We start from the raw sequence: 24,958 nt of genomic DNA, 5'->3' as shown, positions 1-24,958 counted from the left end.
TGGTTGTAATCTCGGCTCCCTGCAACGTCGTCCTGCCTCAGCCTCCTGAGTAGCTGGGATGACAGGAGTGTGCCACCATGCCCAGCTAATTTTGCATTTTTTAGTAGAGATGGGGCTTCACCATGTTGGCCAGGCTGGTCTTGAACTCCTGACCTCAAGTGATCCACCCGCCTTGGGCTCCCAAAGTGCTGGGATTACAGGTGTGAATCACCATGCCCACCCCATTTAGCAACTCTTTATGAGTGACCACTACTACTAATACAGACACATTCCTGTGGCACAGCCAACATTTTGTAAAACTTTCTGATGGTAACTTCAGATAGTTAAATCTACAGCCTACTTTAAACTGATTTTCCTTAAAATCCATGAGCTAATTTGCTTTTATTTACAATTTGTAGCATTATGTTTCAAAACAGCAAAAACATGTCAAATGCTTCTCATGTGTTAGGGCATATTCTCAGAACTATGGGTGCATTAACTTATTTCACCACAGTGAAAAGTAATTAATATTATTAAACTGTTCCTGCTTTATTCAACCTGTCTCAATCACAAATTCCTCATCTGAAAACTGGAGATAAGAAGACTTCATTATTGAAGATTAAATAACAACATATAAATAACAACATATATAAATAAAAAACATATAAATAAATAACAACATATTAATCATGCATGTTAGTTTCCAGCCACAATAGTAACTCAATAAAACTTCATTTTCTTTCTCTCTTTGCTCAACTTTACCTGTTAAGGTTTTTTGCTGTTATTGTTTTTAAAGATATTTCTGTATGAGAAATTTAACATCACATTACTCATTAGGGACATGTGAAATTATAATTACAATGAGAAAAGCTCTACAGAATGGCTAAAACTAAAAAGAGAAAAAGAAAAAAGACAATGCCAATTGGTGAGAATGTGTGACTACTGAAATGCTTATATTTTACGTTAAAGAGAGTAGGAAACGGTATGATCATTCTGACAAACTCTTTGGCAGTTTCTACTAAGGTCAAACATATACCTACTGTGTAATCCAGCAATTCTATTCCTAGGTATGTAACAAGACAAATGAGTGCTTTGTCCAACAAGAATGTTCATAGCAGCTTTATTCATAGGAGCCCCAAATGGGAAATAACCCAAATGTCTACTAACAGGAAAAAAGATAAATCAGTTATGCTGTATTCATACAACATATGCACAGAATGATAGACAAAAGATAATGAACAAGTTTTAGGAGTTTGTTGAGTGGAAGAAGGCAGACACAGGAGTACATATTGTATGACTTGACTTACACAAAGTTCTAGGCAGGCAAAACTAATATAGAGTGTGTTTTGTATACTTTAATGTGATGGCCAATCAGGTGTGGCCATGAGAGGAGGCACAGGAGAGACTCAGGAAAACAAAGTTAATTATCTTTCCAAGTCCTAGAGATAGGAGGCACTGTATGCCACACAGGGCCACATGGGAAAAACACCAGGGTGGTTAGGAGGCAGAAGATGGGAGCTACAGGACAGCTTAAACCCCAGTCTTTACTGGGGTTTCCTAGAGAATGGCGAGGCAGGCAGGGTAATCATGTTAGGATTGGCTATTCTGAATAATTTCAGTGGGCTGTAAGCTATAGGAGTGGTCCCTAGTTGCCTGGTACCTGGCCTTGGGATGATTAAGGTAGAGGAATATTGTGTCTGGGGTGTAAGGGCCAGATAGAGGAGGCATGGCTCTGGATTGTTAGTTTGTACAGCAAAGCCATGCTCCTGGCTAAACCATGCTATCTCTAAGAACTGGTTTAGCCCTAGGAGGGGCATTCTCTTCTCAGCCAGAAAAGTCTTTTAAAGATGTCAAAATAGTATAATATGCAGAACACAGTACGTGTATACACACACACATACAATACAGGGATGGAAATCTGACAGTGGTTACCTTGGGTGGTGGTGATTGCTGTGGTATTAACTGGGGAAGGTCACTAAATAACTTTCTAGGGTGATGCCAATTAATATGTCTTGATACGGGTTGTGGTCACATGGGTGATTTCATTTATAAAATATTATTGAGCTTATAGAAAAAATTCACAAATTCTACTGTAAGTTATATTCAATTCAAGAAGGTTTTCTTGATGATGTTCCACTGTTCACTTAAGTAGGATACCTGTTAGCGGCTTTTACAGGATGGTGGAAGATGATTATACTGGAAAAGTCAGTTTAGATGTAAAGAGCTGATATCCGGAATTCATCTTTGTGTTTATTCAGGACACATCTGAAAACACACGCTTTCCTTTTGCTCAGTGATATGCCACTATTGACAACTCAAAGTAATGCTCGTGATATGATTTGGGTGTTTGTTCCTTCCAAATCTCATGTTGAAATACGATCCCAGTGTTGGAAGCAGGGCCAGGTGGAAAGTGTTTTGGTCATGAAGGCAGATCCCTCGTGAATGGCTTGGTGCCCTCCCCACGGTAATGAGGGAGTTCTTGTTCTGCATTCACGGATCTCGTTGTGTAAAGATCCTGGTATCTCCTCCCTCAATTTCTTGCTCCCTCTGTTGCCTTTGACAGGCCTGCTTCCCCTTCACCTTCTGCCATGATTGTAAGCTTCCTGAGGCTTCTACCAGAAGCAGATGCTGGCCCCAAGCTTCCTATATAGCCTGCAGAACCATGAGCCAAAATAAACCTCTTCTCTTTATAAATTACCCAGCCTCAGGTATTCCTTTATAGCAATGAAAATGGACTAACACTGCTCTTTATTCCCTTTGCCTAACATTTCATAGCTGTCCAGAGCAAAAGAAAGATGTTCTTGCCATAGCTCTTGTTTACTATAATTCTCTTAAGGCTGTTATCATTCTGGATGAAAACATTTTTGAATGTATAAAACAGGATAAAATGTTTCTCCACAATGAGACAGTTTGCAAAGTTGTTTGGATATGGAAAATGAGTTTGCCAGGGGGCACAAAAAAAGGAAAGAGAAGTGAAGATCCCTCCTACAGTGTAACCCTCTTAATAGAGCATCCTGCAGTGGCTGAGCAATTCCCACATTTAATGACTAATGAATTTGGGTTCGCTTCTGCATTTGCACAGCTGGGGATAATGATGCTGTCGACGGAGCTTCTTTGAGGCAGAGGGTGAGGAGGTGGCCGCATTGCACTTCAACTTGAGCAACGTAAACTAGGCAGACTGTTAAACAAGTATGAGCTGTACATCAAAGCAGTACAAATTATAAATATACCCCCGACCCTGCACAGATGCAGTCCCTATGCTGCATGCCACTCTCTTCAGCCCACTCCGCCCACGACGTGCCTCTCTACTTCACACTTCATCCCTTCAAGGGAGTTCCCACCATGAGCAATAATCTCTAGGATGCATCCTTGCCTTTGCCTGTACTGCACCACTCTACTTAATCCAGAATAGTTTTTTCCACCCCTTCTTCCAGTTGGTATCTCCTTCAGTACTCAGCTCAAGAGTTAACCTTTTCAAGGAAACCTTGCCCATCTTCCCAGCCTGTATTTGGTGTTTCTATCCCTGCTCAGCAGTATGAAAACACGTATCAAGTTATATTGTTATTTCCAATTTCTTTGTCTCTTCAATTCCAATATTAGCTCCTTTTGATCAAAGGCCTGTTCTTTTCATCTTTGAATGTCTAATACCTAGTACAGTTTCTGACACTTAGCAATAGATGATTGTAGAATGAGTAAGTATGTGAAGAGTAAATCAATTGGGGATGAAATGTTAATTTTATACTGCTGTTTTGATGTATGAATTGCTATACACTTAAAAACAAAACAGTGCTCATTTGACTGTATTACATTTGTATGAACTATTGTCCTTCAGAAAAATTTCAATGAAAGCAGGAATATTTGGTTGAAAAATTCATAATCTCTTATTCTGAACTCCTTTAAACATGGTTAATTTTCAAAAATCATAAAAATGTTTTAACCCATATTTATTTTACTGTGGCATTACTTCCAAACAATGTGCTATTATCTTTCTTTTTTCAAAGACATAAATTTGGGATGTTGCAATTTCAGTCAACCAGAAGAGTTGACAAAGCTTGTGGAACCTTTTGTCAGTGGTGAAACCATGAACAATGGGAGCAACTCAAGAAGGCGTTTACCAGGACATCTGAACCCATCCTGCCATCTCAGGGTGGGACTCTAAAAGCATTTCCTCATGGTTTCAATAAGTTCCTCCAGTGAAGGAGAGTCTTCTACTTCTTTCAGACTCTCTAAGTCTCTTAATCAGAAATACTGTCTTTATAGTACACCTAAAATCAGATTCTGTAGTTGAACTCCATTTCCTCTTGTTATATATTAGCAAAAGGTATAGAAAAATTGTTTATCATCACTTGCAGAGTGAAATCATAGTTTTCAATGGCTTGCCATGCCTTCTAGGTCGGGGTAGATTCCAGAACCATTAAGCTATTATGTGTAGGAAGTTCACGCTAATTGAGTTAGCACTGTGCCTGCATCCTTGCTAAGAGAGGCTGTTCCCCCGCTCCATATCACCTGCTAGATGAATGGGTCTAGGTGAGCATTTTTATATCTTGTGACTCTATTTCTCTGACCAGAGCTAAATAAACAAGGATAGACATCTCACCCAACCTTGGTTAATGAGATTTTCTGTAGGAGAAGGGGAGAGAGAAACTGAGGAGATGGAAGGCAACTTTGAGATTACAAGGAACTGGGCGCTATACCAAGTGTTAGCAGAATACAGAATAATAGACGAAGCTAACTAACAAAGAAAAGTATAAAGTAGATGAGCCAAAAGAGGCAGAAATGAGAGACTCCAGAGCCCCATAACAGAGAAGTCTGGCTCCCTGTGGCTGTACTTCATTTCAGTCACTGGTATTTCAGAGGTTAACTTTAGAGGATTAAGTTACCAGGAGTTGATTAACAATTATCTAGGTGATAGTTCATGTTATATGTCAACTTCTCTGGGCTGTGGTGCCCAGAGATTTGGTCAAACATTATTCTGAGTGTTTCTATGAGGGTATTTTTGGATAAATTGGCAGACACTGAGTAAAGCACATTACTCTCCATTATGTGGGTGGGCCTCATCTAGTAAGCTGAAGGCCTGAATAGAACAAAAGGCTCACCTCCTCCAAGCAAGAAGGAATGCCAGCAGACTGCCTTCAGATGTTATCTGCAACATCAGCTGTTCCTGGTTCTACAGCAGACTTGAGCTAAAATTTTCTGGCTCTCCAGCAGATATAAGCTGCAATTCTCTCCTGAGTCTTCAGCCTGCTGGCCTCCCTCATCAGCTTTTGGAATTGTCAAGTCTCCACCACTGCATAAGCCAATTCCTTAAAATAATCTCTTTCAATATATAGACACATCCTACTGCTTCTGTTTTTTGTTTTGTTTTGTTTTTTTGTTTTTTTCCCTGGAGAATCCGGACTAATACAATCTACAATAACTCCAAAGTGAAAGCAGTTGCACACAGGTAACATGCATTCCCTGAGTCTAATTTATTACAAAAGACACCTTGAATTCTGTTAATTTGCATTACCTCACTTTTGTTTTATTAGGTTGAAAGGAATGGAATTTGTATTAACTGCATACTAACTATATGCAAACACAAACATTAATTTATGAATGATACAAAACAGTATTTTTATTATTTCAATTTATAATGGAGGACACTAAGACTCAGAAAAGTTTTCTGTCTTGTCAATAATCATTTTAAGAATTGGCCATTTCATTCTTTCTGTAGTCAAGTACCTAGATAATCTACCAATGTCTATTATTAATGCATGATATAACTCTATAATCTAGTTGGGCCTCAGCTGAAGAGAGACAGTAACAGAGGCAAACACATGAGGCAGAGGACTGCAGGGAAGGAGTTTGGAATTAGAAAAGTCCTTAATATGTGGCTTAACCTATTTGGGCCAGAATCTTTTCAGCTATAAAGAGGAGTAACTGAACCCACCACATTTGTTCATAGCATTGCTATGAAGCTCATTTCATTTGATGTAAAGGAAAGTACCCTGCAAATTGAAAAGGACCTTTCAAATGTTAAGCTTTTATTATCATTTCATTTTCAGTCCCTGTACATTTCAATATATATTTTTTTTGTGAATAATGACATCTCTTGAAGAACTGAGACCGCATCAATTTTTTTTAGAGGGAGAACACGTATTCTCCTACCCCTCATAAGATAGTGAGCCCACCACATACTGCTCCCCAATAAACACGAACGGTTTAGTCTCAATTTCCCTCAGACACTGAGCAGCTGTAAGACAAATAGGAACATCCAAATGACCTTTCCGTCATTCCAAAGTAAATTCAAGAATGTTAAGGGTGGAAAGAACCTTAAGGATCATCTCATAGTTGGCAAACTGAGGAGCACAGGCCAAGTACCACCTGCCTCTCTTGTGTACAGCTATTAAGCTAAAAACAGTTCTTACATTTTAGAATGGTTGAAAACAATGAAAATAAGAATATTCTATGACATTTGACAATTATATGTAATTCAAATTTCAGTGTTCATAAATTAGTTTTATTAGAAAACGGCTATGCTCCTTTGTTGTGTATTGTTTGTGGCTGCTTTCATGCTCCAATGTAATATGAATTGAGTATGGCAGTGGAAGTTGCATGACCCACAGAGTAGTTGCAATAGACTACATGAGCAGTTGCAACAGAGGGTATATGACCCACAAAGCCTAAACCATTTACAATCTGGCCTTCTATACAAACCTTGCCTACCCTGATCTAACCTTATTCTCTCATTTTATAGATGAGAAAGCTGAAGCATTGAAAGATAAAACTACTCATTCTTGGTAACTCAGCTAGTATATTAATTAATGCAGAATTAATTAAGAGCTGAAATTCCATTTTTTTTGTCCATTTGATCATGCTGAAATGATTGAAATTAGTTGTAGTTATACTCATCCTTAAATGATACAGCTTGCTTGTATAAAAGACTAGATTTTGTCTCAAAATCTTTGATTGCTCACATGAGCTAATGTCACATAAAAATTTTGTCTTGAGATATTCATTGAAATGAAATGTATACCACATTATTCGTAAGCAGTTCTAAGTAGAAGTTATTACAGAACAAAATAATGGTAAAAATTAAACATTTCACTGGATACCATCAATCAAACTGAAAAATATGCTCCACTTTTGATTCACAAAACAACATATATGGAACATTTAAACACTTTCAGACAAATTGGTTACATTCAATTTTCTTACAAGAGATGATTGACAATAAGATGAGAAAATGATTTCTTAGTCTGTGTTTAGTGAATAAAACTGGACCAGTTAATTTCCCAACTGTAAGTTAAATTTCAATTTCTTGTAAAATGAAAAAGAAAGTGTGTCTAAAGTTGAAGTATTCCCTTCCTATCACTAGGAAGTATCTCTTGGGATTCCAGCAAAACCAATTACGTACCCAACTGTTAAAATATCTATTTTCAAGGGGAAATGTTTAAACAGTGTTGCCAACTGGGGGTGATTTTGCCCCTCCCCGCCAAAGGATATTTGGCAATATCTGGAGACATTTTGGTTTTTACAATGGGGATTGCGGGGCAGGGGGGTGCTCCTGGTATGTTTCAATAGAAACCTAGTTACCAATAAGTGTCTTACAAAGCACAGGACAGATGTACCCCACAACAAAGACTTATTCAGCCCCAAATGTCAGTAGTGTTGAGGCGGAGAAATCCTGTTTTAACGAAACATCATTAGGCTAGCCCAAAGCTTTCAACAACTCTGCAAATTTATCTGCCAGGTCCTAAATGTTCAAGTCATCATTTATTTGTGGACTAGCACAAAAGAGCAAATATTTCTTATGGAAGCCTGTATGATAGCTCTTTCTTTCCAATAGTTTCTTCTAGCAAGATTATCACAGAGATTATGCCAGCAAATAGTTATTTACCTTCTTTCCAGCCACATGTATTATTAACCAATAAGCAGTAGTATAATTTTCTAATAATTCTGATCTCTTCCATAAGAAAGCTATTTTGACTCTGATCTATTTTTTCCCTGTAGGAATCTGATCAGCTAAGATTCCTATTTGACCTTGATCCATGATACATGATATAATAAAATGATCTATGATTAACAGAAAAATAAATCCTAAGTCACATTTACCTTTACATGGAAACACCAAAATATTTCATTTGGGTAGTGCCTACACAGTTATCTCTAGACATTTTCCAAAGGCATATTTAGAGGATAAAGCAAGGGTGGCCCCAGCAAGTTTAACAGTGCAGTTTTTCTTCCAATACTATTTTATCTATTTTACAATGTAACCCAGTCAATAATATTAAAGGAAATATATTAAAGTATGTTAGATCACCAAATTAAGAAATGCCTTTTCTCCAACATGATCAATAGATGAGATAATTTTTATCTCTCACTTTCTCTTTCAGTGAATGTTATCAAAGCAGATATCTGGTGCTACCTACATAGATTCTTCCTTGAGTACATATTTTATTCTGTGTCACTTTCACTGAGCGCGAAGTATTGGTTCAACTCCCTAACTAATCTTCCAACTTGGGGAATCTATGAACTAAATCATCTCAAGCTCAAGGTATTCTTTAATCACACACAAAAAAATTACCAAGCCCCTATAATATCATTTGGTTCCTCTAGCAACTTCAGAACACTAATCAAAAGCACAGTCACTCATTTTCTCCAATATTTACCTATTCAAATGTAATTCATCTAGCACCCAAGATATCCTAGGCTCTCTGCTAAATGCTACACACACCAAATTGAACAAGATATGACTCTCAACTTCAAGAAGATTTTCATAATGAGTTGGAAGAGCTAATAATACCACAACACGCTAAAAGTAAAGCTAGAAATACCCACTGATGTTTATGGACATGCAGGAGAGGAGAGCTTTATCTAGCTTAGAGGATTCAGGGAAATTTTTCTGAACTCATCCTACTTACCTATGTTAAGCATTAAAATATGGGCAGGAGTTAGCTAGGAGAAGGTCTGGTGCAGGTTTTCCAGGCAGTAGAATTAAGTCGTGCAAAAAATCCAGCTATATGGAATTCTGTGATTTGAGGAGGGGAAAAACAAGGTAAGAAGGCAGCAAAGTAGGCGGAGGCCAGATCACCTTGGGTCTTGTATTCCATGCCAAAGAGCTTAGGCTTTATTCTGCAAGAGACGAGGAATCACTGAAGAATGTCAAACACAGCAGCATCCTGGTCTTACTTGCATTTTAAATGGACCATTCTGGTGGCTGTGGGAAGGATGGATTTGAAGTAGACAACACTGGAGGCAGCTGTAGTATTTTGGGCCCAAGAAAAAGAGAGACTGAATTTGGGAACTAGGAATAGACAGAAGGGGGTGGAACAGAGATATACTTATGAGGAAATCTGGCAGAACTGATTGGCTAATTACATAAGGATGGGAGAAAACAAGGCAAAAGGCACAAACCCAGGTTTTCCAGTTTGGGCAATGTGGTGAATGGGTGATCCTAGCAGTTGGAAGATAGTATAGAGGAAAAGGAGCAGATAAGAGGGAGGCTTGTTTGATTCAGCAATGGCCACTTGATTAGGGCAGCAGTTACGCTTAATGTGTTTTCTCTGCTGCAAAGTTTTTCTGCCTCTAATCTTGAAAGTGTATAGTCTCCTAAAGTAAACAAAGAGTGAGGCTGACATGCCATATTTTCTTTGAATCCAGAATACTACCTATCTACTACACATTTTTGGCATCTAAATTAGGTTTCCTGCATGATCCCTTAAAAAATAATCATAAAAGTCATTCAATGCTCTGTGAGTATGAGAACTTTAAAGATGTGGACACATTTTAAGCCTATATAAATATATAGAGAGATACTGAGTGCTCAATTTTTAACTACAAAAATCAGATACTGAGGCCTGGTCATGCCAGAGGCCTAATTTTAATGAGCCAACATCTCTTCACTAAAGCATTACACTTTAGAAGCAGAGATTCTCAAATGTTAAGTGCATAACATTGATCTGGGCTGTTTGTGAAATGCAGGTTTGCAAGGTCCACCCAGGGGCTTAACTTAGTAGGTCTATGTGAAGTCACTGTCATTTGAGTCTATCATAGATAGTCTTGGATCACACTTTGAGAAACACTGCTTCAAGGATTCATTGTGTTGGATAAAACTTTCTTCAGGTAAGACAATTCAATATGTAAAATGTAAGAATTCTTCCTACCTTCCTTATCAGTTATCTATTTTATCTATCTATCTATCTATCTATCTATCTATCTATCGTCTGTCTACCTATGCATTAAACCTTGAAGAATCTTTACTTATTTGGGGGAAAATAAATAAAACTGATCAAAGCTATCCCTAAACTTCTACTCCTATGCATGTCTCTCTGAAAATGAAGAAGAGAAGAACCAATGGTTAGATCAGAATTCCCACAGACTGTTCAACACAAATCTTCTGTGTGATAAACATAAAATCTAAGTGTGCCCTTCCTAGAGATTCTGTTATACCTAAACACCCCACCCTAGCAGTCACAGCACTGTATCTTTGCCACATGCTCAAGAGCCAGGAAAATTGTGTTCACTCTATTTTTTCATAGTAAATATTTAATATTAAGCAGCATTTAAAAATTTTCCCAAGTATAAAATTAATTGTAAATATAATTAAGCTTTTCCAAATGAAAGCCTTAAATATTCTCTTCTTCCTCCTTTCTGTCCAGAATCGTTGGTTAGCTTTTGAAGGTTGTGAGGTGGAGGTGGTTTGGTGGGGGAGTAGAGTTATGGGCATCATTTATGGCTGCTTAGGCCTTTGCCCCCAAGTGAAACGGCCACTTCTCACTTGAGCCTATCACATACCTTGGAATCTAAGGGACATGCCCTTGAGTGACCACTGCAAGCCCAAGGGTGATTCATTATAGTGGAATAAAGAAAGGAGGCATATGTAGGATATTCCAGAATCTTGACCATGAAGACTGTTTTAAGGAGCTCTCATTCACAACCACATATTTCCATATAAGTTGAATAGCATAGAAAATTCTGAAATTTCACATCATGTGACTAAAAATTTTCATGAAAAAAATACAGAGAAATCATCATATAAACAGAAAATAAAAAGAAATAGGGAGAAACACTTCTTCAGATTATATCATCTAGAACTCAGAGCAGGGCAGCTGAACTCATTTTACTTCTCTTTCTGTTAATGATCTTTCATGATTACATTTTGAAAACCTGAGAACTGTTTCTTAAAACCTTTTGCTCCCACTGTCGACTAACACAAAATCTGTTCTTCCCAGATGCCAGCATCAGAGGGGCCGCTGAATTAAGTTTCCATCCAGCTCAGCTGAATCTGTGGCAGCATTTTTCAATGTGGGGTCCTTCCAAGATCTCTGGACTTCAGAATCACTGGCAGAACTGTGAAAATGCAAATTCCTGAACCCACCACCTACCTACTCAGTCAACACCTCCGAGAGTGGGCCCTGACTATTTGCTTTTCTCACAAGCTCCCCAAGTGGTTCTAAGCATTCTTGGTATTTCATATATCATTCATGTGTTTGTTTGTCCATTCATTAAACATTTTTTCAATACGTTTTGTTGGTCACAGCCTGTAAAACTCTTTTTCATGCTAGATAATGGAAAGGGAGAAAAAAATATGATCTGAAAATTAACTTGGAGCCAGTTGAGGTTACACCAGCAGAGGAGCAGAGGGGAGGGTGTGGAACCTCTGCTGGGTAGGCAGAGTCCTGGCTCCCTGCAGGAAGTCATCTGCCAGGATGGCAGGGCCCTTTCCCTTGAGACAGACCTTGCCAGGGGCGTTACTGTGCCTCCAAGCATCCCAGAGTGCAGTGGCCCCTGGACTTGGCTGTCCCAGCCATTTCCTCCTCACTCCCCAGTGACCACACATTTTCATTCTTGCCTCCACAAAAAAGGTCATCAGGAGACAGAACTCTCCAGAGAGACAGGAGGGTTTCTTGTTGCCTCAGGAATTTCCCTTAAGCTGCCTGAGGAACATTTCACAAAAAGGCAAGTCACATGGTTCACTGTTCAGCAGCCTGAGTCGAAGCCACCATTTGATACACACCAGACAGTTTTCCCTCTCTCCTGGGTTCTAGTTTGGTCCCATTTTCTTCTATTCTTTTCTTTCTCACTTTTTTTTTTTTTTAAAGGGAATCTGAGGCTGGCAGGCTGAGATGGAAAGACGGGAAGTTTCTATTATTTGTAGCCATTAAAATTCTGCCTAACAATACACCATGTTTTCCTAAAGCAGTTTATTCTTCAAGTTTCCCATCTTCAAGGCACTTAATGGAATTAGTCCATTACAAATTTCCTGGCCTTGCTTGCCAGGATCCGCCAATCACCTAGACATAATGGGTGTCTATTTCCTCTCTTGTGGTGGAAACTTAACTGTTGCTCCCTAGCATGTGGCTCAGGAGTACCCTGTCCGGGCTAAGCCAAGTTTCTGGCTTATTGACATTATTCTACCTCCCTTGTAAAGATTCAGAATTTTAGATGTGAATGGGACAACTTGAAGGTCATAAATTTAAAATACAATTGAAACAAATGTCAAAGTAATTATTCCTTGAAGAGTTTGAGAACACCAGAGGGAAGTCAGTTCCTGGAATGTCTGACATCAACTATAGAAGACAGAACAAATACATTTGGTTATTTGGATCTTACTTTGCTCCACAGACAATAGAATGAACATTGGTTACCATTATATGGAATTATAGATGTGTAAAACATTAGCACTTGGGTGGAATCTGTGCTGATCTGATTGCCTAACTTGATCATTTCTCCTTCAATTAATTCTCTTCTGTCACCTACTTTAAGTAATACTTCTGTATTAAAAAGAGAAAGGATAAAAAGTAAGAGTTTGGGCTTTTGACTAGATTCCAAAAAAATTAAAAGGGAATTTACTATGTAAAACTCTGCATAGTTTCATCAGAAGGCAGGGTATATAACAAAAATACAGTGACATTACTGACTATTATTTACTTCAAAGAATTCTGCTATTGGACACTCAATGGGGCTCATCCTCATTAATGAGATGAGTGAGATAAGCAATAATTTTCTTTACTTTTGTCAGTCCTACTAGAGTCAAAAACTGAAATTCCCTTTCTAGCCCATGAAAAGAGGAACTGCAAAGTGAGAATGGCCGTACTTCCTTCTCAGGATCTTAATTCTTAGATGCTGAGACCACCACCCAACCCTACAGCAAAGATAGAAACTCAGAAGTTATCCTAGATTCCTCTCTCCACCACAACTAGTCCATTTAGCAAGGCCCTGTTTATTTTACCTTCATTACTTTTGCCTTAGCCAAGTTCTCATCAATTCCCCAGGCCTCTAATGTAATCTTTCAGCTTCCAGTTGCATCATCTCACCCATTCTAGACACTACAGCCAGAGCAACTATATAATACCTAAATCTGGTGGTCACCTCGTTGCAAAAATTCTTTTAATTGCCTCCCCCTTCCCCCTAGTTTCAAGATAATGGTCTAATGCTGTAGCTTAGCAGACAAGGTCTTCTATTAGGTGGGTGAAAATGTAATCGTGGTTTTTGCCATTAAAAACCTTTTGCACCAACCTAATATGATTACTTTTGCACCAACCTAATATGATTTAAACACTGTTGTTCACTGTACCCATTTCCTTCTTCCCTTTTAATATTCAATTGTTTCAGTCCAAATAGACAACATTCTTCGATGCCCAAGGAGCATAGCAGGCTTCAGCATAGGGAATGAGGACATTGGATCTAAATCCAGTCAAGACCCAAACCCTTCATTTTAAAGAAGACATCAAGTTACAGAAAGATTAAGTAATTTGCCCAAGGTCACACAGCTGGTTAGGAACACAATGGAATTAGGACCCAATGTCTAGGTTGACTTTTCCAGAATATAATTTATTATATTTCTGACATCGCTTAAAGTGAGCAAAGTCTTATGATTTCTCAATATAAAAATCCGAAAGTCTTAAAAATGATACTAATAATTTGGGCTTCATTAACACACTGACTTAAATGTCTTTCCAAAATCTGTCACAAATACAGTGCTTTCCTTTCTCCCAATGCAACCCATTTTTCAGAAGCCTTCCCCTTCAGTAAGTTCGCCAAGACTTCAATACACAGAAAACTCTCTGCCCTAAGAATAATCTTCAGATTCAATATGTTACCAAAATAAAATCTTCCAAATAAAACAATGGCAAAGATAGACCTGATAATGAATATGAAATACGCTAAGAACATTCTGTCACTGACATAAACTTGACTTTTTTGTGATTAATAGTAAGATGGAATCTTGAAACACACAAGAATAAAGCAAACGACAACAGAAGAGAAATGATTTGGAAAGGGTCCCATTTGAAATTTACCCATTTGAAAACAGGCTCTGTCTTTTGGCTATCATCATTGTGTGCCTGTCCAGAAATTCATTTCCAAGTTTTATTTCCAAATGCAACCCCAAATTCAAAATGTGAGTTTGTTGGCATGTTGAAAATTTGCTCTGAGATGGACAAAACAACAAATGAGATGCTTTCAGGAGGAATAATAAGTATATTCCAATGCTCATTGGGTTTAATTCATGCTTCAGATACTGGCCTTCCCCTTCTAATTCTGTAGTATCCTGTTTCTAGTAGGAAATGGAAAATAAGGAAATAGGATTATGAAGCCATTTCTAAATATTAACATGGTACCAAAGTAAGTTAGCAAAGATACACACATTTTTAAGGAAAAGGATAGAAAGGGAAATTGGCTTGAGTCCAGTCTGTCAAAAATGGTGACTGATCAGAGTTTAGCTAAATCTAATCAAGCCATCAGGACCTACACTGCATTTACTGACATGTAGGGCACTGTGAGAGGGCAGGTCATATCAGAACAATGCTTGGAAGAGGAATAAAAATTACCTGTTGAATAGGAGAATTGGCTTTGTTACCTTAAGATTTCAACAATCTACTGGATTCCCAGAGAATCCATCCATCAAATTAACATAGTGGTGGTAGTATGGAGGAAGGTGGAATAAGAGAGAGAAGAGGGAGGAAGGGAGGGAGGAGAAAGGAAGGGACATAAGAAATACTGTTATTAAATATTTCATTTCTAGATTAAACCAGAAAGAGCATTTACCAAAATATGCAAATTATGACTCATGAACTTACATTTTACTCGAAAGATAAAACCAGGGCAAGAATACACAGGAACTAGCAAAGCAAACACAGGACAAACACAATACAGAGGAAAAGAACACATAGCATTCACAGCCAGAGAGTGGATAATACAATTGCTCATATACCAAAGCAGCTTTTCTTTCTTTCTAAGTATTGCTGAAAGAACTTGGTATGACTTTATTTCTTTAAGAGTTTGAAATGTGCTCAATATCTGAAGTCTCACAGGATAGCTATGATCTTTCAAAAATACAGATGTCATTTGGGAAAAAAGTTCTCTAGTAAGGTTCCATCCTGTCTTTTAGATATGGAAAAAACAAGGACACACAGTAATGCATTTTATTCAACAAATTATTACAAAGCATCACTTAATAAAGGATGGGGTAAGATTGAGCTATATGCCAATGAAAGTATTGCTGTAGCATTAACGGTGTCTCCTGATAGATAGTATGGACAGTACTTTCAGTTAAAAAAGATGACAGAGCTCTCCTAAAAAGACAGCTTCTCCTAAAAGAAGTACCTCAGGTAGGTACTTCTCTGCTGGTTTTGTGACTATTAAATGAATAACGTTCTCCATTTTAAAAAACTAGAATATTAATTAATAATATATTGAGAGTGACAGTCACGTATCTGTCAAGAGTTAAAAAGCATTATTTTGGGTTAGAGCTGATACATGACTTTAACTGAAAAAATATTTCTCATTGCACATGGAATTACTGCAGTTGAATTTTTCAGTGAGACTTAGATATGCCCATTCTTTGCCCCGACTCTTGATTCACTAGTGATTCTGGAGAAAATGTACAACGATTTGTTAATTCTCTGGCCTCATTCTTTTTCTTGCCCTATCACACATGTTGTTCCAATAAAGCAAAAACACACATATCCAAGGAAAAGTCTCTTTTACTAACCATACCCAAACCTGCCTTTCCTCCTAAATAGTCCCTAGGGAAGCAAGCCATCACCATGACAACCATATGATGGGAGTTTGAACAGCACTTAGGGCAGCCTTTGTTGAAAGTTAATACCAGTTGGTGTTTAACAAGATAAGGAAAACTCAGGCAAGGGGTAATACTCTGTTGTGAGGCACCACTTAGCTGTATGGAACTAACTGTCCACATCAAACCTAACCTAACCAGAACACAGCCTCAGAACAAAATTCTGCAAGTGTAATGTATTCAGGGCTAATTCATTAATTCTCCATTGTGGCCCTCTGGACTCAATGCTCAGTGGTCATTAAATCAAAAGGGCATATATACTCAGGAAAAGTGAGTTAAGAACTTTGCCTTTTTTAACTTCAAATGGATATAGAACATCAGAGATATGCATTTTTCTCTATTAAGTGTTACCGCCTTCTATTTGCTGGGCAAAAATACCTGTTTCCTGCACCTTTAAATGTAATTTGTGTTCCTCCCCACCCCCACAAGAAAGATCATGAAGGTGGATTGGTACACAATTGTATGGACTTTTTCAGTATCTTTAATGCATGTGCTTCTGGAAAGAGAAGCGCTGCAGACACACGGTGGCAATTCCTGCTCAGGTGTAGTGCCATTCTTTTGTGTGACTCACAGCTAGAGAGAGAGCTGACATACAATATATGCTTAACAATACTTTTCCACTACTGATTCCACTCCGGAGACCCACATTTTTATGCCTTTTCTAAAAACAAGGGCACCAAAAAAGTCACTATCTGAGGAGGCTCTTTCTTTGTTCGTCTTCACCTGACTGGCCACCTAACTACACAAAGCTTTTAAATTAATGAGGAGAATCCTTTGTTCTCTCAGGTTCCATTTAAAGGGAAAGTGGGTCGAAGGGCTTCCCCGGGGAGAGAGAAAGAAAAGCCCAGGAGCCAAACACAAGGGAGTAAGAGATTTCACTTCCACTACTATTCCCACCCTCCCAAAGAAGTTAATTAATTCTGTTTTAGGAATGGTTAAAAGGGGTGGGGGAGCACCAGGTAGCCCATTCTCTGAGATCAAAATCTCCTTCTCAAGTGTGGTTCGCACCAGCCTCTTGTCTCTGACACCACGGGATGTGGGTGGGGGGCGTGGGGGGAGGGGAGGAGTACTGAGAACCTCTCTCCAGCCACGGACCACAGAGCCAGTACTGCATGCATTTAGGCTCCCGCAAAGGTGCGTCCCAGCCCAAGTCCCCAAGTTGGGTATTTAAACCTGAAAACCATAATTAGCGCCATTCAAGGCTGCAAGTTACAGTACCTTCAGAAGTCTGACAGATGGAAGAAAGGCTGCGTGGCACAGCTTCCGGATGGTCCAGTTTAGGGGTCGAGGAGCATCAGCCTGATTCATGACCCCTTCCAAATTCCACCAGGAAAACAAGAAACTGAAAACCTGAGCAATGCCTAGAAAATAAACGGTCCCCCACGGCTCTGGCATCCCATGGTCATCTCCACACCTGCAAATTCCATTAGGGTAGAGGCTTCCTGGAACTTGGAAGACTAGTCAAGTAGCCTTGCCTGAGCCCCTGAACCTTCTTAAGAAAGCCACCTCCCCTCTCTCTGCAGCCGTGCTCATGCATACCAAATGTGGCTGAATGGAGGCACACTGCCTGCTGCTTCGGGGAGGGGATGCACGGTTTTGAAGGAGAGGGACAGCCTGCACAAAACAGCCTGTGGTCGGAGTCAAAGCAGCCTGCTCCGGAATGCGCGCTCCCTCTCCCGCTCTCCTCCCAGTAAACGCAGGTCAGGCGTTGGGGGGGAACCGGGGCCATTGCTTTGCTAGCCTGGTTTGGGGGGGAGCCAGGAGGGGAGCAAAAGGGAACAAAAATAAAGCCAGAACGGGAAACTTGCACTTTCTTGCACAAAGCATCTTTGAGGGACTGCGAACTGGCACGGGGGGAGGGGCGAGGACACAGGGAGAGAAGGGGTGCCTCCTAATGAGATAAATGCTTCCTTTTTGATTTATGTGACATAATAAAGTGAGGGCTATCATCAAATACATCTATAGGAAAAGAGATCTTTGTCGTGTTCTGAGGTTTTTATTAACCATGATTGACAGTCTTCATCCTGATAATTCATTGTATAGATGATAGACACTGAGACAGAAGCAAACTCAAACACACTGAGTTGTTCGTTTCATAGAAAGCAGGGTAAACTAATGGGCATTTGGCTCACCTTTTAGAGATGGCAGTTTTTAAATGGGGGTTATATCCTGGAAAGCCACTTGATACCCGTTCTCTGTAACACAAGTTTAACCCCTAAAGTGCCACCTGGGATGCTGTCTATAAAAAAGGGAGTTTCCTTAAGTGGGGTTTCCACCCCCATCATTTTCTAAGGAGGCTTTATGAAATAGTTGCTGAGTTGGAATGTATAGTCTTTAGGACTCCTGTGGTGAGAGAGAGAATAAAGGACAGCTTTTCAATTTGAAGGTAGAAACTGGATAATTTCACATAGAGAGGGTAAGTTGGGAGCATGAGAAGAGAAGGGAGTTCCTGACACAACCCCTCTTCGGCTCCCACATTCCCCCCAGGCATCAGACATCAGTAGGAGCAGTTGACCTGACAACTCCTATCGGGGAGAATCCCCACATCCTTGGAGCTTCGCCATCTTATTTATTTTTTCCTCTATGACTATGCTAATTTTCCATTTCTAATTAACTTGAAGAGATTGGTAAATCCCAGCTCCATGACTATTACGCAGTCGGAAGCTGAACTGGGAGCGCTGCAAGCAGATGTGATACACTGCTGTAATTCAGAACTGGGACAACACAGGCCCACCCCAGCATGAAATCAACACCTGACACACTGCGCTACAGCACCATTTCACTCACAATGGTCTTGTGTCACAAATTTAAGAAAGATATTACAGAAAACTAGTTCACCTGTGGAAGACAGATCATTGACCTACCTTGTATAATAAAATTTATGTCTCTGATTATCTTCTATCAAACAATATCACTTTAATCGATCTGATACACAGTTGACTCATTTTCTGTTACTATTCCATTTCCACAAAGGATTGAAGGCAGTATTAAAATATTAACGGCTCACATGTATCGCCTAGCACAATGCATTGCATAGGTTTATGTCCATGGAAACCTTATGGAGTAGGTGTTATGGTCATATCCTTACCTCACAGATTAAGCAAATGAGGTCTAGAGAAATTAGTAACAAGTCTAACATACTAGTATAACTGGAGTCTGGATTGAAACCAGTCTACTAGGCTGTAAAGACAAGCTTTCTCTTGTCTCCTATTTCTTTCAAAAGGGACTCTAGGAATAAAACCACTGCCTCTGTTTTTTGGTAATTTAATCTTACATAAGAGTTAAAGACTTCAAAGAAGAAATGCTCAGCATTTCTTTCAGATTATTACTTTGGTCTGATGTTGATGTAGTAGTTAACAGCATGAATTCTGGAATCAAGCTGCATGGTTCAAATTCCAATTTTGAAGCTAGTCTTGGAAGATTTACCTACTTTCTTTGTGTCTTGGAGTCCTTATCCATACAATGGAGATTAAAATAAACCCACATGCCTACGTGAGGACTAAATGAGCTAATATCGGCAAAGCACTTAGAACTGTGCCTGGCATATACTAAATACATGTACCATGATCCATCTTCTGGGTAGCATGTGCTGAGTCTGAGCTGGAAGCCCACTGACAATTTTCATTAAGCATGCATACATATGGTAGGAGGTAATGAAGTCAAGCAAGCCAAATTAAAACTGAATGCTTCTTGTGAGTTACCATGAGTTTAATAAATGGGGAAAGAGGAAGGTGGGAGACTGCAAGGGCAGCATGGGTTTCCTCACGCAGTGTGGTATTCATCAGGTTGCAAGACGCTGCCTTTAGTGAGGAAGGCTCCAGCCTTTCTAAGCTTTTAAACGAATGCCCTTAAGTGGTTCTGTTGAGGTGGTGAGATCTCTGCTCCACGAAAATGCTGAAAAACTGCACAATTGCCAACCCCCTGCCCTGAACTATTTCAAAATGGTAAGGACCCCACAAAAATGACAGCATCATTCTGAAAACACATGGCCTTTGATTCTCCTATCCCCTTTAATTTTACTGAATAACTTTGGTCAAAGAGAACATTAGAAACTATGCAGAGTGAGGAAGTAGGAGGATTCACAGCCCTCTCTAATGGCAATTAGAGGAGAAAAGCACAAAACCTTCAGGGAATTGATTTGGAGATTACACTGCAAAAGAGGTAAAGATCAAAGAAGGATGACAGTGCATGAGAAGCGGTTTTTCTCCCATCATTGGGGTGCTTTGTGCCAGAACTGTTTGCTATCAAAACATCTAAAGAAGGGTTTTCAAGACCCTCCTCTCTACTTTGAAGAAATTATATTTTCACATAGAAGATCCCTTCCCCAGTTTTAGAGAGAAGTCTAATGAGGAAAAAAATGCAGAGAGGAGCAAGCCCAGCCCCAGATATTAGCACCTCACAAATTCAAAGTGCTTACCTATAAATCTTATGAATGTGGTTGTCTACACATCTGCAGAACAAATTCTAGCAGCTTGAAACTCTGACATAGTCATACGAGCTTTCAGTATCCTAAAAAATAGCAAGCGGGGCATATCAGATTTCTCTATTCCAAAGCCTGCCTTTGAACCAACTCTAATTCTCTCCCATGCTACAGAAAAGCCCAGTCCCCACTGATTATCTTCCCTTTTTATTTTCTGTGTAAATGATACTAAACCAAAGAATCACGATGAAATTTGAGCTCATTCTCAATACTAACAAGGGGGCCATTGTATAGACCTTCTGAATTCTTTCTTTTGAAAACCACGTTCCTTCTCTTCAAAAAAATCATGGCGGCCGGGCGCGGTGGCTCCCGCCTGTAATCCCAGCACTTTGAGAGGCCGAGACGGGCAGATCACAAGGTCAGGAGATCAAGACCATCCTGGCTAACACGGTGAAACCCCGTCTCTACTAAAACTACAAAAAAAAAAAAAAATTAGCTGGGCATGGTGGCGGGCACCTGTAGTCCCAGCTACACGGGAGGCTGAGGCAGAATGGCGTAAACCCGGGTCCGGAGCTTGCAGTGAGCCGAGATCGTGCCACTGCACTCCAGCCTGGGTGACAGAGCGAGATTCTGTCTCGAAAAAAAAAAAAAAAAAAATCATGGCACCCTCCATATAGTATTGTACCACTTGCACACTGTCTTCTTTATATCTTTTGTATATAAAAGGAACTGACCCATGAAAACCTAAGAAAACAGAAAGGAAACGACACAGTGACCAGGTAGTACAGAGAACTCAAAAGCCTCCCTCTGAGAAGTGTTTTCTGCAAACAACATTTTAAAAAAGTGCTGCAATGTAATTTTTCAGAGTTTATTATTGCAACATTAAAATTCATAGGTATCTGGACATCAACTGTACATATATTTTCAGGCTCTAATATATGGATATAGTGCATCTAGTGCAGAAAGATGATACTTAAGCATCCAGGGGAAAAACCACATAAGCCTTTGGTGAGCCCAATGGTGAGCCTTTGTAGACATTTGCTTCAGTGTTTTGTAATCTTAATACTAACATCTTGCTTGCTTAATGATTGGCCTCTTTTATTAATTTTGTTGTGCTTTGATTTTTCTTTCTTAAATATTTTATTTTACTTTAAGTTCCAGTATACATGTGCAGGATGTGCAGGTTTGTTACACAGGTAAATGTGTGCTATGGTGCTTTTCTGCACTGTCAGTCTATCACCTAGTTAAGCCCCACATGCATTAGCTATTTATCCTAATGCTCTCCTCCTGCAACAGCCCCCCCCCCCCGTATGTGTTGTTCCCCTCCCTGTGTCCATGTGTTCTCATTGTTTCGCTCCCACTTATAAATGAGAACATAGTGGTGTTTGGTTTTCTGTTCCTATGTCAATTTGCTGAAGATAATGGTTTCCAGCTCCATCTATGACACTGCAAAGGACATGATGTCGTTCCTTTTTATGGCTGCATAGCATTCCATGGTGTGTATGCACCACGTTTTCTTTATCTAGTCCATCATTGATGTACATTTGGGTTGATTCCATGTCTTTGCTATTGTGAGTAGTGCTGCAATGAACATATGTGTACATTATCTTTAAAATACAATGATTTATATTTTGGGGGATACATACAAGTAATGGGATTGTGGTAGATTAAATACTTAAATGTGAAACCCAAAACTATAAAAAACCTGGAAGATAATCTAGGCAATACCATTTAGGACATAGGCACAGGCTAAGATTTCATGATGAACATGTCAAAAGCGATTGCAACAAAAGCAAAAATTGACAAATGGCATCTAATTAACTAAAGAGCTTCTGCACAGCAAAAGAAACTATCATAACAAACAGGCAACCTACAGAATGAGAGAAAATTTTTGCAATCTATCCACCTGACAAAGGTCTAATATCCAGAGTCTACAAGGAACTTAAGCAAATTTATAAGAAAAAAACAACCCCATTAAAAAGGCGGCAAAGAACACGAACAGACACTTCTCAAAAGAAGACATTTATGAAGCCAACAAACATATGGAAAAAAGCTCAACATCACTGATCAATGGAAAACTGCAAATCAAAACCACAATGAGATACCATCTCACAACAGTCAGAATGACAAGTATCAAAAAGTCAAGAAACAACAGATGCTGGCAAGGCTGTGAAGAAACAGGAACGCTTTTACACTGTTGGTAAATTAGTTCAATCATTGTGGAAGACAGTGTGGCAATTCCTCAAAGACCCAGAACCACTATTTCTTTTTTTCAAAAAATCATTTGTCTTATGAACTTTATGGCAATTTATCATTTTTGTCAAAAAACATACTTTTCCTGTTTCTTCCTTTTAACTTCACTTAAATTAGAGCTATAACATTTTTAGGATTTTTTTGACGCTTCTACAGCATTTTCCAAAATATAAGATCTCTTTATAGATTCCATTTACCTACAGAACAATCCTTAATGTATTTCCAAATGTATGTTTACCAGATTAGCTTTTTTCCTTTCTTAAGGTATATTTCCCCTTTTGCCATCTTTTGTAGATAATAGATTCTAAAATACACTAAAATTTATTAAAATCCATGACTCACTTTGTTAAGTGGCTTAAGCAGCATTTATTCCATGTAAAATAAAAATTTCTCATGACTACAATTGTTATCCATTCATTTTCCTCCATTATTGGGATCTCTCCCCAGGCATCTCTGACTGCTGTCCACCCTTTGCACAAATGCCTGTGGTGACAGAGAGTGGGTGAGTTTTTGAGACAGCCCATTCCATGATTGTACAGTTCTGGTTGACAGAAAATTCTACCTAAGACTGAAGTGAAATGTACTTCCCTCTAACTTCCAAGTCAAGTTCTTCTCCCAGAGCGTAGTTTTCGAAATGTATAAGGATACTTAAGCTCCACTCATACCAACTCTTCTTTACATTGGGCATCTTGGGACATTAATCTTTCTTCACATGATGGTGCAGAGATTTTAGGAAAAAAAAAAACTCTCTTCAGAGTTATATTCAATATTATATTATAGGGGTACTTTAAATATAGTAGTCTCTTAATCCTCTGAATCTCTTGAATTATTTCTCATAAAGGTCCTTTAGGAAGCTTTGAGGGGAAACTAATAATTTAGCTTCTTTTTAAACATTGTTTCCTAAATTAATTAGAATGTTCAACATAGATTTTAAGTAATAGCTCACACACACACACACACACACACACACACACACACCCCTGAACTGATGTAATTTACTCTTTTCAACTTGTAACAGAGGTGGTGGTAGGTAGTGATGGGCTAATGGACAGCTCATGCTTGTTTCAAGAAATGAGGAGGTACTGGACTGTGTTTCATCTTCCCTATCTTTACCTGTAACTTGAGAAGTCAGACAAACTTGATTCAAACCCAAGTGCCTCCTCTTACCCACTATGTGGCCTGGGGGCGGTTACACAACTTCTCAAAGGTTTAGTTTCCACATTGTAAGGCACTATTCACAATAGCAAAGACTTGGAATCAACCCAGATGTCCATCAGTGACAGACTGGATTAAGAAAATGTGGCACATATACACCATGGAATACTATGCAGCCATAAAAAAGGATAAGTTTGTGTCCTTTGTAGGGACATGGATGCAGCTGGAAACCATCATTCTTAGCAAACTATCACAAGAACAGAAAACCAAACACCACATGTTCTCACTCATAGGTGGGAACTGAACAATGAGATCACTTGGACTCGGGAAGGGGAACATCACACACCAGGGCCTATCATGGGAAGGGGGGAGGGGGGAGGGATTGCATTGGGAGTTATACCTGATGTAAATGACGAGTTGATGGGTGTTGATGAGTTGATGGTTGCAGCACACCAACATGGCACAAGTATACATATGTAACAAACCTGCACGTTATGCACGTGTACCCTAGAACTCAAAGTATTAAAAAAAAAAAAAAAAAGAATGGGGTTTACAACAGTTTCCACCTCCAGGTTTTTGTGAAGGTTAAAGCAATTAGCACAGTGCTAGAAAGACACATTTAAATCCAATTACTTTTGTTGTTGTTAGTAATATTATTGTTATCTTGTTCACAGATACCACTGGCAGTGCATGTAGCATAGTCCTTAAGAGCACAGGCCATAGACCGAATGGCCTGAAAGTAAACCCAAGCTTTACCATTTACACGTTGCTTTGGGGAAGTTACTTAATCTCATCATGCTTTAGTTCCTTTATCTGCAAACTGGGGACAATAATATTACCTTTGTCAAAGGGATAATGTGAAATTAATAAGCCAATATGGGCAGAAACCTTAGAAGAAGTTCCCACATATGGAAAGAGCTCAAAAAATATTAGCAACTCATTATTACCAATATTGGAGTCATATGTGCCATCCTTCCCATAGCTAGTGATCTAGGAAAAGCAAAGCAAAACACAACACCTTCATTTCCTCCTTTGTTTCTTCCAGTAAGAGAAGAAGCTGCAGAGAAAACATGAGAAGAGGGCCACCT

The 24,958-nt window shown here is 39.1% G+C and overlaps 1 protein-coding gene and 1 long non-coding RNA gene across 26 annotated transcripts in view; one reads left to right on the top strand and one right to left on the bottom strand.

Annotated features, from left to right (window-relative positions):
- The window catches only part of LOC139358113 (uncharacterized), a 42,014-nt gene extending 30,610 nt beyond the window's left edge, over positions 1–11,404 (top strand). The window contains exon 3 of the long non-coding RNA XR_011612463.1: positions 11,193–11,404. This is a non-coding gene — a long non-coding RNA (uncharacterized lncRNA). The remainder of the gene's footprint in view (positions 1–11,192) is intronic.
- The window catches only part of LOC105498657 (transient receptor potential cation channel subfamily M member 3), a 909,897-nt gene that overhangs the window by 579,172 nt on the left and 305,767 nt on the right, over positions 1–24,958 (bottom strand). For 3 of the 25 annotated variants that reach the window (XM_011770895.3, XM_011770899.3, XM_011770902.3), the window contains exon 1: positions 17,261–20,922. The exons of 11 other annotated variants lie outside the window; for them this stretch is intronic. In XM_011770895.3, coding sequence (XP_011769197.1) covers positions 17,261–17,437 — 177 coding nt within the window. In that variant the 5' untranslated portion in view covers positions 17,438–20,922. Of the gene's footprint in view, positions 1–17,260; positions 20,926–24,958 lie in introns of those variants that run through there. 11 more of the 25 variants (XM_011770887.3, XM_011770893.3, XM_071077681.1 and 8 more) reach the window with 9 other exon arrangements.

Source organism: Macaca nemestrina, chromosome 14 (genome assembly GCF_043159975.1).
Source record: "Macaca nemestrina isolate mMacNem1 chromosome 14, mMacNem.hap1, whole genome shotgun sequence".
NCBI lineage: Eukaryota > Metazoa > Chordata > Mammalia > Primates > Cercopithecidae > Macaca > Macaca nemestrina.
This window is presented reverse-complemented; position numbering and strand designations above follow the sequence as displayed.